At 37.3% G+C, this 12,877-nt stretch overlaps 1 protein-coding gene across 3 annotated transcripts in view; it reads left to right on the top strand.

The window, feature by feature from the left end:
- LOC117985484 (fibroin heavy chain-like) overlaps positions 1-12,877 on the top strand; it is an 80,026-nt gene that overhangs the window by 26,073 nt on the left and 41,076 nt on the right. For all 3 annotated transcript variants that reach the window (XM_069500821.1, XM_069500819.1, XM_069500820.1), the window contains exon 3: positions 11,808-12,000. In XM_069500821.1, the coding sequence (XP_069356922.1) occupies positions 11,808-12,000 (193 nt within the window). The remainder of the gene's footprint in view (positions 1-11,807; positions 12,001-12,877) is intronic.

The following is a 12,877-nucleotide window of genomic DNA, read 5'->3' as shown; positions in this document are numbered from 1 at the left end:
CTACGGGCGGCAGTAACACGCTGATTAACGCTACTTGTAGCATGAGCTTGAGTAAATAAATATTTATATTATAACTTCTGAGGCTTGAGACAAGTACCTATTACTTACCTGTGCTATTACTGAATTACGATTCAAAGATACGGTTTCCAAACTTTATTGCCTATTGCCCGCTTTAGGAAATAAATGATTAGGTGTGAGTAGTTAAGGCACATATAATTTAAAGTCAAAAGTTAATAAATGAAAAGAAAAGGTGACTGACTGATCCTATCAACGCACAGCTCAAACTACTGGACGGATCGGGCTGAAATTTGGCATGCGGATAGCTATTATGATGTAGGCATCCGCTAAGAAAGGATTTTTGAAAATTCAACCCAAAGGGGGTAAAATAGGGGTTCGAAATTTGTGTAGTCCACGCGGACGAAGTCGCGGGAATAAGCTAATCTAAATATATTATTATACTTAAAAAGAAAAGGTGACTGACTGATCTATCAACTCACAGCTCAAACAACTGGTCAGATCGGGTTGAAATTTCGTATACAGATAGCTATTATGACGTAGGCATCTGCTAAGAAAGGATTTTGAAAATTCAACCCCTAAGGGGGTGAAATAGGGGTTCGAAATTTGTGTAGTCATTTTTATATATTGTGTAGGCATATAAAAAAACTAATTAGGGATGCCAGATGCCTATAAGATTATATAGCTTATCTCAAAACGTAAGTTTTTCGTTATCGAACTATCTAAATTACTTACATACTATACCTACCAAAAGCGGCATCCTGTTTAGGTTTAGCCTTGGCATTTACATAAATGGTTGTCCATCTGTCTGTGCGTCTGTTCGTAAAAGCCATTTATAATACTACAATACTGAGACTAACGAGTTAGGTCTATTATTATCGACCTCTCTGCTCTGTGGCCTTTTAAACCGGAGGTCCTAGTTTCGAATCCTAATTGGATCAATTTTGTTACTTTTCTATAGCTATATGACCACGCCCACAACTTTTTTTTTTAAATAGATATAGCGAGCAAACGACCAGGCAGGTCACCTGATGTTAAGTGATTACCGCCGCCCATGAACATTTGCAGCACCAGAGGAGCCGCCGATGCGTTGCCGGCCTTAAAACTTCATCCTTGCAGATTTAGATTTTCTCAAAATCCCGTGGGAAACTCTTTAATTTTCCGGAACCAAAATATGCCTTTATGTCCTTCCCTGGCATGTAAGCTATCTCAATACCAAATTTCGTCAAAATCAGTTACTTTCCCATTTATGATATTAATGCGATAGGCTAAGAAATCTATTTCTTACTTAGGGTACTTTGAAGGTACCTAATAATATATGAAAGCAAATAAATAAATCTAATCTATATCTTTATATACAAAAAATGAATCACTGAATGTGTTGCTGATCGCAAATCTCGAGAACGGCTGAACCGATTTCTTTTTATTTTATTCCTTGAAGTACGAGGATGGTTTTAACGGAGAGAAAAATTTAAAAAATTGCCTGAAAAAGAATCGACTGTTAGGCGGTACGAAGTTCGCCGGGACAGCTAGTATTATGATAAAAAATCTTTTGCCGATTAATTTTAAAAATGGAATTTTTGTTCACTGTTTTTAGGATTCCGTACCTCAAAAGGAAAAACGGAACCCTTATAGGATTACTTTGTTGTCTGTCTGTCTGTCAAGAAACCTACATGGTACTTCCCGTTGACCTAGAATCATGAAACGTAGGTAGATCTTATAGCTGACATTTGGAGAAAAATCTAAAAACCGTGAATTCAGGGTTAGATCACACAAAAAAAATTAAATTGTGGTCATGAACTAATAATTAGTATTTTCAACTTTCAAAGTGAGTGACTATAATATCAAGTGGGGTATCATATGAAAGGTCTTCACCTGTACATTCTAAAATAGATTTTTATTTATTTATATGCATCATAGTTTTTGAATTATCGTGCAAAATGTCGAAAAAATACGACTGTAGTACGGAACCCTCATTGCGCGAGCCTGACTCGCACTTGGCCGGTTTTTTTTTTTTCAAAGTCTAGGTACCTACTTACATGTTAATTCGCATAACATTTCATTTCAAAATGATGGTATTCACATCTAAAACTCTCAGTACCTACCTATCTACTACCTAGTGAAGTGATTAAATTTAATAGATACAGCTATCATCGATTTAAGTATGATGCTCAAACCATTGGAAGATAAGCATTAAATGTTGACATTAATAGTCAACATAGACGAACATTTACATACCGGTTGGCTTTGGAACAAATGACTGATCATAATTATAATTAGCGTGAAATACTAAATTTCAGCATTAGGAACCATAGAATTTCCTAAAATCCAAGTAACTTTATAAGAAAGGGGCATGCCAAATCGTGTATCGTTAGAATCCTTACATCATCCCGACTGGCACATTGTGAGTGTGAGAATGGCTATAATTTTTTTTAATGCGACTATGATATGGCACCAAACACCATTTTTTAGGGTTCCGTAGTAAACAAGGAACCCATATAGTTTCGCCATGTCCGTCTGTCCTCGGTTAATCTCAGAGACTATTAATGCTAGAAATCTGTAATTTGGCATGGGTATAAATATCTATCACGCCGACAAAGTGGTGAAATAAAATTTTGAAAAATATTTTTTTAGGGTAGCTCCCCTACATGTAAAGTGGGGATGAATTTTTTTTCTCGTCTACCCCATAGTGTGGGGTGTTGTTAAATAGGTATTTTAAAAATACTGTGGGTGTGGGAACATCATTTTTCGATTTCTAGATCCGTTTGTAAAATATGATGTTTTAAAGTGCTAATTTTTATTAGTCAAGTGTGGGGGACACTTGACTAATAAAAATTCCCCCTCTATCAGCCAAATGGTAGTATATAGGAACGTGAAAAAATTCAGAGCAGTAGTATATATTATCAATTTTAAAGGAAAACTATCATGGCTAAGTAGGGTTCACAGGTAAAGGAGTTATATCTGTTTTTCGAGGATTGTGACTACGGAACCCTACACTGCGCGTGGCCCGCCACGCACTTGGCCGGTTTTCGGAACTACGTATGTGCAATGCCCATTGCCCCTTCAACCTTTTTCAACTTTAAAAAAAACCTATCTACCTAAATAGCATATTAAATTCCAATAAAGTGGATAAGTAAGTATTATTTCATTGTTTTTAGCAAGAATGCTCGATGCGTGACCCGCCGCGACAAACGGGTTTGGGCACTCGGGTTCCTCTTAAAAGTAACACTGAGGACGTGCGTGGCGCAATCAGTACCCCGCACCGAGTACCGTTGACAGAAAAAATAATTATCCCTTCTTTTTTTTAACAGTAAAGAAGCAGACAGTCGCTAGTTCGAGTACAAAGTAGGAAAAAGATTTGTTTCGTACACATAGTTATGTTTCGTGATTCTTGCAAAAAGTAGTGAGGTGTCCTAAGGCACACGACATAAGCAAGCTCGTTTATTTATTAAACATCAAAATCAAATTATTTATTCAAATTGGGTACCATAGTATAGTCTAACCGGCCGGCTAAGGGCTAAAAGCCATAAAAGTTTACTAATTAGATAAAACCATCTTATACTCGCGACTTCGTCCGCGTGGACTACACAAATTTCAAACCCCTATTGCACCCCCTTAGGGGTTGAATTTTCGAAGATCCTTTCTTAGCGGATGCCTACGTCATAATAGCTATCTGCATGCCGAATTTCAGCCCGATCCGTCCAGTAGTTTCGGCTGTGCGTTGATAGATCAGTCAGTCAGCCAGTCACCTTTTCCTTTTATATATTTAGAATATTCTAAAAGATCCCAAGTTAGTACTTCCACATTCAAAAATCAAGTGTAAGGGTTTGCAGTAAGGTTCAATAAGGTTATACGTAAACTTAAAACTAAAGCTACGTGGGTTCCAAACGCGCCCAGGTCCGAGTCATTCGATTCATATTTTGCGAATGTTGAACATCTAGTTGGTAACTTAGGAGCCGCCATTGATGATGAATGTGAATGACGCTAGAAATAAACGTGAAATCAAAGAGATTTTAGTTTTAAACTTTATCCATTGCAATACACAGTAATTATTGTATTTATGCATTTTTCCGTCAAAAATTGTGCTGGTAAAATCTAAACTTCTATGAATTTAGTTAATTTTTGTTGTTTTGCTGACGCTACTTCCAAGATGAATACATCATAATCGAATAATAGATCTTAATGTGTCGTACCTTAACGGGTATAATCTGAAACCACGATAGCTAACTATTACATTATTATGACATGATTTAGTAGACACTTGAATGTTGCCATTTTCGCAATTAATTAAGTAAACAGAGTTTAAGCATATTTAAATACATATATGATATACAAGCTTATGCTCACAACTTCGTCCGCATGGACTACACAAATTTTAAACCCCTATTTTACCCCCTTAGAGGTTGAATTTTAAAAATCCTTCCTTAGCGGATATCTACGTCATTAAGCTAAATTAAGCATGCCAAATTTCAGCCCGATCCGTCCAGTAGTTTGAGCTGTGCGTTGATAGATCAGTCAGTCAGTCAGCCAGTCAGCTTTTCTTTTTTAGTTAAAATAAAAGGAAAAGCTTACTGACCTACATAAGATACTATCTTTTGTCAACTTATTTTCAAAAATGGAATACCGCGCGCATTTATTTTTACTTCAACTGTGCATAAAAGTTATACAGATAATTTTTTTTAAATACTTATTTTTATATTTTTTTGCTATCCGTACCCTGCATAATTTATTGAACACCTATAAATCCTTTGTCAAGCATTACTAAATACTAAAGTCTAACACTTTAACTGCCTTTTAAGTGTTAAAACACCTATGCTATTCAACTATAAATGCTAACTCATTCTAGAATACAGGCAGGAACCTGGGTACCTATTATTATTTTACTATGTAGATAGGGTATAGACCGGATACATTGAGAACGCCACCTCACCAACTGGGTGTCTGGTGCACTTCGACCGTCCGCTGTGCCAGATCCTTCTTTCCACGCACGTGCAAACTGTGGAACCAACTCTTTTCGGCGGTGTTCCCACTAGACTACATACAACATGGGGTTATTCAAGGGGAGGACCAACAAATTCCTAAAAGGCCGGCAACGCATCGGCGGTTCCTCTAGTGCTGCAAATGTTCATGGGCGGCGGTAATCACTTAACATCAGGTGACCCGCCTGCTCGTTATCTCTATTTAAAAAAAAACGTTGCATCAGGGAGTCGAAGGGTCGGGGGTTCGAAACCGGGCACGCACCTCTAACTTTTCAGAGTTATGTTTTATTTTAATAAATATTTTTTACTTTAGCGGTGAAGGAAAACATCGTGAGGAAACTTGCATGCCTTAGCGTTCTCCACAATGTTCTCAGAGGTGTGTGAAGTCTGCCAATCCCCAATGGCTTACGTGATGGACTATGATCAAAGCCTTCTCATGGAAAGAGGAGACCCGAGCTTTTTAGTGAGCCGGCCGTGGGTTAATCAAGCTGATAGTTCGATCTAAGAAAAATAACATTTTCATTGTAGGTACCTATACCTACTTATTTTTTGGAAATTTTTGCTCTGACAAAATAGTGTAGGTAATAGTGATGTAATGAATATTCGCATTCGCGGATATTTGCATATTCGCATTCGCATTAGCATCCGCGAGTGTCCAAAATATACAATAGAACCAAAAGCTTAATTTGCTGTAATCCACTGAAACAGGTCGAATCTGTATGATACAACATGCAGCATGCGAAATGCACCGCCCGCCCTCCCACTGCTAACCATGCAGGAAAAGCAGTCACTCGGCAAGCAATACACACCACTATCACGCAGCATCACACAAATCCCAAAACACACTCGACGCACGTTTCGCCCCGACACCGGAACATCCTCAGGAGATGTAGACCTTAAAATGCACAATTTGCAAATTTTGCAGTGGGAGGGCGGGCGGTGCATTTCACATGCTGCATGTTGCACCATACAGATTCGACCTGTTTCAGCGGATTACAGCAAATTAAGCTTTTGATTCATTCTATAAATAAATAAATAAATAAATAAATAAAACGTTTATTTTTCAATCATCTAGATTACACACATACATTGATTTGATCTTGAACAAATTTGCGTGCTTGTTGACATATACAATATTAAAAATGGTACAAGATCAAGAACTGGCTAACCTAGCTAGATTTTTAGATCTGTGTTAAGGATAGCCAGCCCTCTCCCTCGGTTAACTAAAAAGTAAATAAGAACATGAGTGCACAAGCACAAATCAGTTATTACAGTATATCATGGACTTCCGCAAAGTAACGCCTGCTTCTATACAACATGTCCAAAATATGACAGTCACATCACTAGTAGTGTCATGATTTTCAAATAATAATTTATCGTTTGAGCCAAATCACATACTTTTTACAACTGCAGTATGATTTAGGAATAATCTCATTGGATGAAATTTCAAAGAGGCTGTTATTGGTGGGTTGTTTTCGATTCAGACCAATGGCATACACTTTGCATTTTTCTGTGTGGAATGAAAGAAAAAAAGAAACGTGACGTTTGGTCGGCATAAATGGCGTTTTTCTAAGATTAATTCGTGGGGAGCTTTAGAGCTGGGAGGTAATCTCAAAAAGTGTGAAGTATTGTTGTAAGTGGTGATAAAAATGTAAAAGAAGTATTTCATGTGTTTCAATAAGCATAAATGTGTTAAAGAAGTATTACATGGTGTTTCAATGAGTTATCTCATAAGTATTTACGAGTGTATTGAATTAAACATCTGATATCGACGTTGAAGAAGGCATATTCATTATAGTAGGTAATCATAACATAGGACTAGGTAAACAGTCAACATAATCCTTTACGTGAGACATAAAAGTTATTTTGAGATGCTAACTAGAATTATACAAACAATAATTATTTAAATTATACGCCGTGGGAATCCGTTCATTGTACATTGTACAATTTTCTTGAAACATTTTTTGTATAAGAATGATTGTGAATTGAGTCAGTTATTTGAGTTTTTGTTGTTCGTTAGTTACATAACGTGAACTTGCAAAGTAATTGTTTTAATGAATCTCGTGTTTCATATCACTAGGTAAAGTTATTAATAATATATATATATATATATATATATATATCATTTAATATGGCTAATATTCTTTAAATATATATATATATATAAATATATATATATATATTTAAAGAATATTAGCCATATTAAATGACTAATATTCCCCTTTCCTCTCCAACTAAGCGTCAGGCTTGTGCTAGGAGTAGGTACGATAATAGTGCAACGGGCGGGGTTTGAACCGTCGACCTTTCGGTTTTCAGTCCACTCCTATACCGGTTGAGCTATTGAGGCTCTAATATATTAAGTATATTAATATTCCAAAATATTCCAAACCCTTAGAATAGAATAGAATAGAATGTTTTTTTAGTCATGTAAACTTTTTACAAGTGCTTATGAATAGTCAGGTAGTTTTAATTTACCACTTTTTGTCCGTAACCACAGAATCTGTCTGATCTATCAACGCACTGCTGAAACTACTGGACGGATCGGGCTGAAATTTGGCATGCAGATAGCTATTATGACGTAGGCATCCGCTGAGAAGGGATTTTTGAAAATTCATCCCTAGGAGAGAAAAATAGGGAGTTGATATTTACGTAGTCCATGCGGACGAAGTTGCGAGCATAAGCTAGTAAAATTATAATGCAAATAAAACGTTTAACGGTAAAGGAAAACATTGTGAGGAAATCTGCATACCTAAGAGTTTTCCATTTGGCCAGCATGGTGGACTATGAGCTATAGGTATATACCCTAAGACCTGAGGTAGTGGGCCAACGAATGGTTTAGATGATGATAACGATGAAGTACTTTTAAGATCAGCCCATATAAACAGCGATGGCTTGAGTTTACCTAAGTTTTTTAAACTAGTTAGTGGCAAGAACTTATTCTCAGAGATCTGCCTAATACGGTATTTGACAACTAGTCAAATCAGTAACTTTTTATCAAACGTCAAAACGCGCGCTTAGTATGCGAGATTCTATGAAATACCGGTGTGTGACGTCACAATCATTTGACGTGCTTTTTTAGTTTAATCGATAATTTAAAATGGTTATTACACTTAAAACCAACAAAGGACGTGGATTTTACGTATTTTGGAAAACCCTCTATTTAATAATCACTGAGAAATAGTTTATTTTTGATGTAGTCAAATACCCAATTTTGCAAAAAAAAATACCTACTTAGTCAAGTTTTAATTCTGTGCAAGGAACTCGAAAAAGAAAATCAGATAATTACGATTTTAATTGCTTAAGTGCTTGGAAAACGTTGTGTATCATGAAAACGTGATATCTAATTAATGATTTAATTGATTCTGCAGAATTTTTCATTTGCACACCGTATGTATTAATGTGGGAAATAAAATTTATAATTAATGTATTATCTACGAACGAATGGGCGACAGTAAGATATATATAATAGTACGTTAGTACTATATATTCTGTGGTAGTAGGTAAATTCGGTTTTTCAGTTGATAAGTGACAAATCACAACTCTTTTACAAAAGTGAGATAAACGATGTTTTAAACATCAATTTTTTTATAAAGTTAACACATTGACTTGCAATATGAGAGTCCCAAGGATTAAGTATAAATATTAATTATAGGTTAAATGCTAGGCCGAAGATTGCAAACGGAATGTAGGCCAAGACTATGTATGTGCGTCTTTCACCAATAAAATCCTCAAGTCACGACCGATTTACATGATCTTAAAACCGTTGGCAAATGTCTAGTATATTGCAATCCTCGAATTTACATACGCACTTTAATTTTAAAACTGCCATCTCTAATAATGATACCTTTTGACATACTACACGGATCAATGATTTGCATTAAATTATAATAAGTGAAACTAACCGGCTCGTTGGAAAGCCTGGAACACCGCAGAGACGTAAAACACACTTTGCGTGTCCTATCGCCTCTATAATCCCTGTAATAGTTCCCTAATCCCTTTAGATTACAACATGGGGTTATTCAAGGGGCGGACCAACAAATTCCTGAAAGGCCGGCAACGCCTCTGCGGTTTCTCTGGCGCTGCAAATGTTCATGGGCGGCGGTAATCACTTAACATCAGATGACCCACCTGCTCGTTTGCTCGCTATCTCTATTTTTAAAAAAAAGTAGCTAATAATGACCTTCTGAGGCGATGGCGATGGGTAGGATACATTTTACGAAGAGGTGGGAAACGCTGAGAGTATAATGATAGAGAAAGTAGGTAATGTCCCCAAGACTGTAGCGATGAATAATCGTAATCAATTTGTTTCGCAAAAATTACCATAAGCCTGTGTGATTGTTATCGGCTTGGACGGCAGACTGTGTTTCCCAGTTCCCCGGATTTGCATGCATTATAATATTTTATGAAGTTGCCAGTGATGACATATGGATCCGAGACATGGTCGCTGACTATAGGCCTCATAAGAAAGCTCAGAGTCACTCAGCGGGCGATGGAGAGAGCTATGCTTGAAGTTTCTCTACGTGATCAAATCTGAAATGAGGAGATCCGTAGAAGAACTAGAGTAACCGACATAGCTCAAGGGGTTGCGAAGCTGAAGTGGCAATGGGCAGGGCACATAGTTCGTAAAACCGATAGACATTGGGGTCCCACGGTGCTGGAATGGCGACCTCGCACCGGAAGACGCAGTATTGGACGACCCCCATCTAGGTATACTATCGAATTTAGAAGTTTAGCCGTGCCCCTAAGTGAAGATATTCATCAAACCTTCACCAAACTAAAATGGGATCACCTCTGAAGTATGTCCCACAAAACAAAAAAAGAATCATCAAAATCGGTTCATATTTGACAGAGTAATCGCGTAGCAAACATAAAAAAAAACACAATCGAATTGAGAACCTCCTTCTTTTTTGAAGTCGGTTAAAAAATAGACTTCGTTGAAGTAACAACATTGAGGATGTACCAACTTATTAAAGTATGTTCATGCAAATCCCACGCGGTCTATTTGATCTATAAATGGCTGCCATTTATGGATTTATCTATCGTTTATTGAATTTATCTATGAAATCAAAGGGTACGTCAATATAAATTAACTAATCGCGTTATAATGTGTGTCTGTCGCTGATATTTGCATAGGTCAGTAAATAGCAGGACTTAACGAGACAACTTTTGAACGAAGATGGATTTTGCTAAAGTTTACTTACTTTAATGTCTACCAAGTACATAGATGTCTACTCATGTCTGTCATCTTCTAAATATATAAAAGGAAAAGGTGACTGACTGACTGACTGACTGACTGATCTATCAACGCACAGCTCAAACTACTGGACGGATCGGGCTGAAACTTAACATGCATATAGCTATTATGCCTTAGACATCCGCTAAGAAAGGGTTTTTGAAAATTCAACTCCTAAGGGGGTGCAATAGGCGTTCGAAATTTGTGTAGTCCACGCGGACGAAGTCGGGAGCATAAGCTAGTGTCATCTATATATATAAAATACGAAGTCCTGACTGACTGACTGACTGACATATATATCAACGCACAGCCTAAACCGCTGGTTCTAGAGACATGAAATTTTGAGGGAGTGTTCTATGTAAAGAGTAGGTATCCACTAAGAAAGGATTTTTCGAAATTCCACCCCTAAGTGGGTTGAATAGGGGATAAAAGTTTGTATGAAAGTCCGTCATTTTTCAAATTACTTGCATGAAAATTGGTATTTGGGTTGTCGGTCACAAATGAAGAAATACGTGTTTCAGGATTTTTGGAAATTCAACCCCCTCCTCTATTCCTTGAAATTCCGCCCGAGCGAAGCCGGGGCGGGTCAGCTAGTAATATATAATTCTCCTGAGTATTTTACTACCGAATAGAGAGAGATTTTTTTCAACTTCTTCGGAAGTATTAGAAATCACTACATTGCCAGACACTTATTTTATTTATTTTATTTTTTATTTTATTTTATTAGATATGTCGAGGATAAATTGTAACAACATTCACAAACATTAAAAACAGGTCACAAACAATTCCAGTGTTACTACAATCTTAGTATATAAAAGTTTTTTTGGTGTAATAATATAAATATATAAAAGGAAAAGGTGACTGACTGACTGACTGATCTATCAACGCGCAGCTCAAACTACTGGACGGATCGGGCTGAAATTTGGCATGCAGATAGATATTATGACGTAAGCATCCGCTAAGAAAGGATTTTTGAAAATTCAACCCCTAAGGGGGTAAAATGGGGGGTTGAAATTTGTGTAGTCCACGCGGACGAAGTCGCGGGCATAAGCTAGTCATCATATACAGCATTACGAAGGTCTCCGGTTCAAATTTTGACATTACAAACTTTTGCAAACTTTTAATTAATACAACTATTATCTACAGCTTAATTAATATATACAATTGCTTAGTTAATAAATTAGTTACTTATTACACAAAAATGAAATGAAATTAAATTAGAGTCAAATTAAAGATAACAAATTAAAAATTAAAGATTACGACAACGTCAGCTCATTCATGCTGTACAATTTTTTCTTAAATTTAATTAGAGTATCGTGGAAGATATCAATGTCAGTGTATGCGTTCATTAATCAATTTAATAGGGCAAATTTTCCTAGATTACTTTTGGAAAAATGGGGCAAAAAGTTATTATTTACAGGAAATCTAGGAGGTCGTCGTGGGACATGGATGTTTATACTTAGACTTATACTTTGACACTTAGACACCCCTCGCCAGATACCCTTAAAGTTAGTACAGATGGCCCGCCTGCTCGTTTGCTCGCATAAACATAGAAGTAAAAGAATTCTCTTTTGTTACAGAAACAATACTGCAACCTTCTTACCGAGGTGTGCTGCAGGATCGAGGTGGCCACCCTATCCACCAGGCTCCCTGGTAATCTCGGAGTAGGATCCTCGTTCGCTGCCCAAGGATCCAACGCTTTCAACGCCCAAAAAGGATCTTCCTATGGAGCCCAATCAAACTTTGGAAAGGGCACAACGGCAAGTGGCTTTGGTGAGTACATTGATTTTAAATTTCTCACATCAACATGTATTGATAACTTCCACAGCTGGACATAGGTCTCTTGTAGAGAGTTCTACACGCCACGGTCTTGCACCACCGCTACCAGCGGCTACCTGCGACTCGTTTGATGTCGTCTGTCCACCTAGTGGGGGATCTTCCAACACTGCGATTTCAGTAGGGCGATTTCGTAAAACCTGCATCAATCATTATTACAATCTCAATTGTTGTGATTGGCTGAATTTGTGCTATCCTTGTTGCGACAATGCATTGTAGCCAATAGTGAGCGAGCATCAACCAATCAGAGGTGATTGCGATCGTGACATTGTAGCTGTCAAATGCTGTCATTGTACCGCAATCACGCAGCTGGTGTGAGGTCAACATTCTAGCATCATGGGACCTCAATGTCTATCGTTTTTTCAATGTGCACTGCCTATCGCCCTTTAGCTTCTCAACCGTTGAGCTATGCCGGTTACTCTGATTCACCTACGGATTTCCTCATTCCTAATTTGATCTCGTAGAGAAACTCCAAGCATAGCACTCCCCATCATCTGCTGAGTAATTCTGAGCATTCTTATGAGGTCCATAGTTAGCGACCATGTTTCGAATCCGTTTATCATCGCCGGTATCACGCACTTTTTTTAAATAATTTATACAGAAAGGGAAATCCTGACGGACACCCAAAGATCCAGGTAAAACCTCTTCTGTCTCCCTGTTGGCCGTGTGCCTTCATTTCATCCTAAACATGGCAACATTACTGTCTATAGTATATTTCTACTTATCTTGTTTCAGTCTTCGTCTTTCTTCTTCCTCTTTAGAGCTTATTATTTTTTCCAAAAAGCTTGCAACACCCACTGTTCGAAGTCTTTAT

This window comes from Maniola hyperantus, chromosome 9, assembly GCF_902806685.2.
Source record: "Maniola hyperantus chromosome 9, iAphHyp1.2, whole genome shotgun sequence".
Classification (NCBI taxonomy): domain Eukaryota; kingdom Metazoa; phylum Arthropoda; class Insecta; order Lepidoptera; family Nymphalidae; genus Maniola; species Maniola hyperantus.
This window is presented reverse-complemented; position numbering and strand designations above follow the sequence as displayed.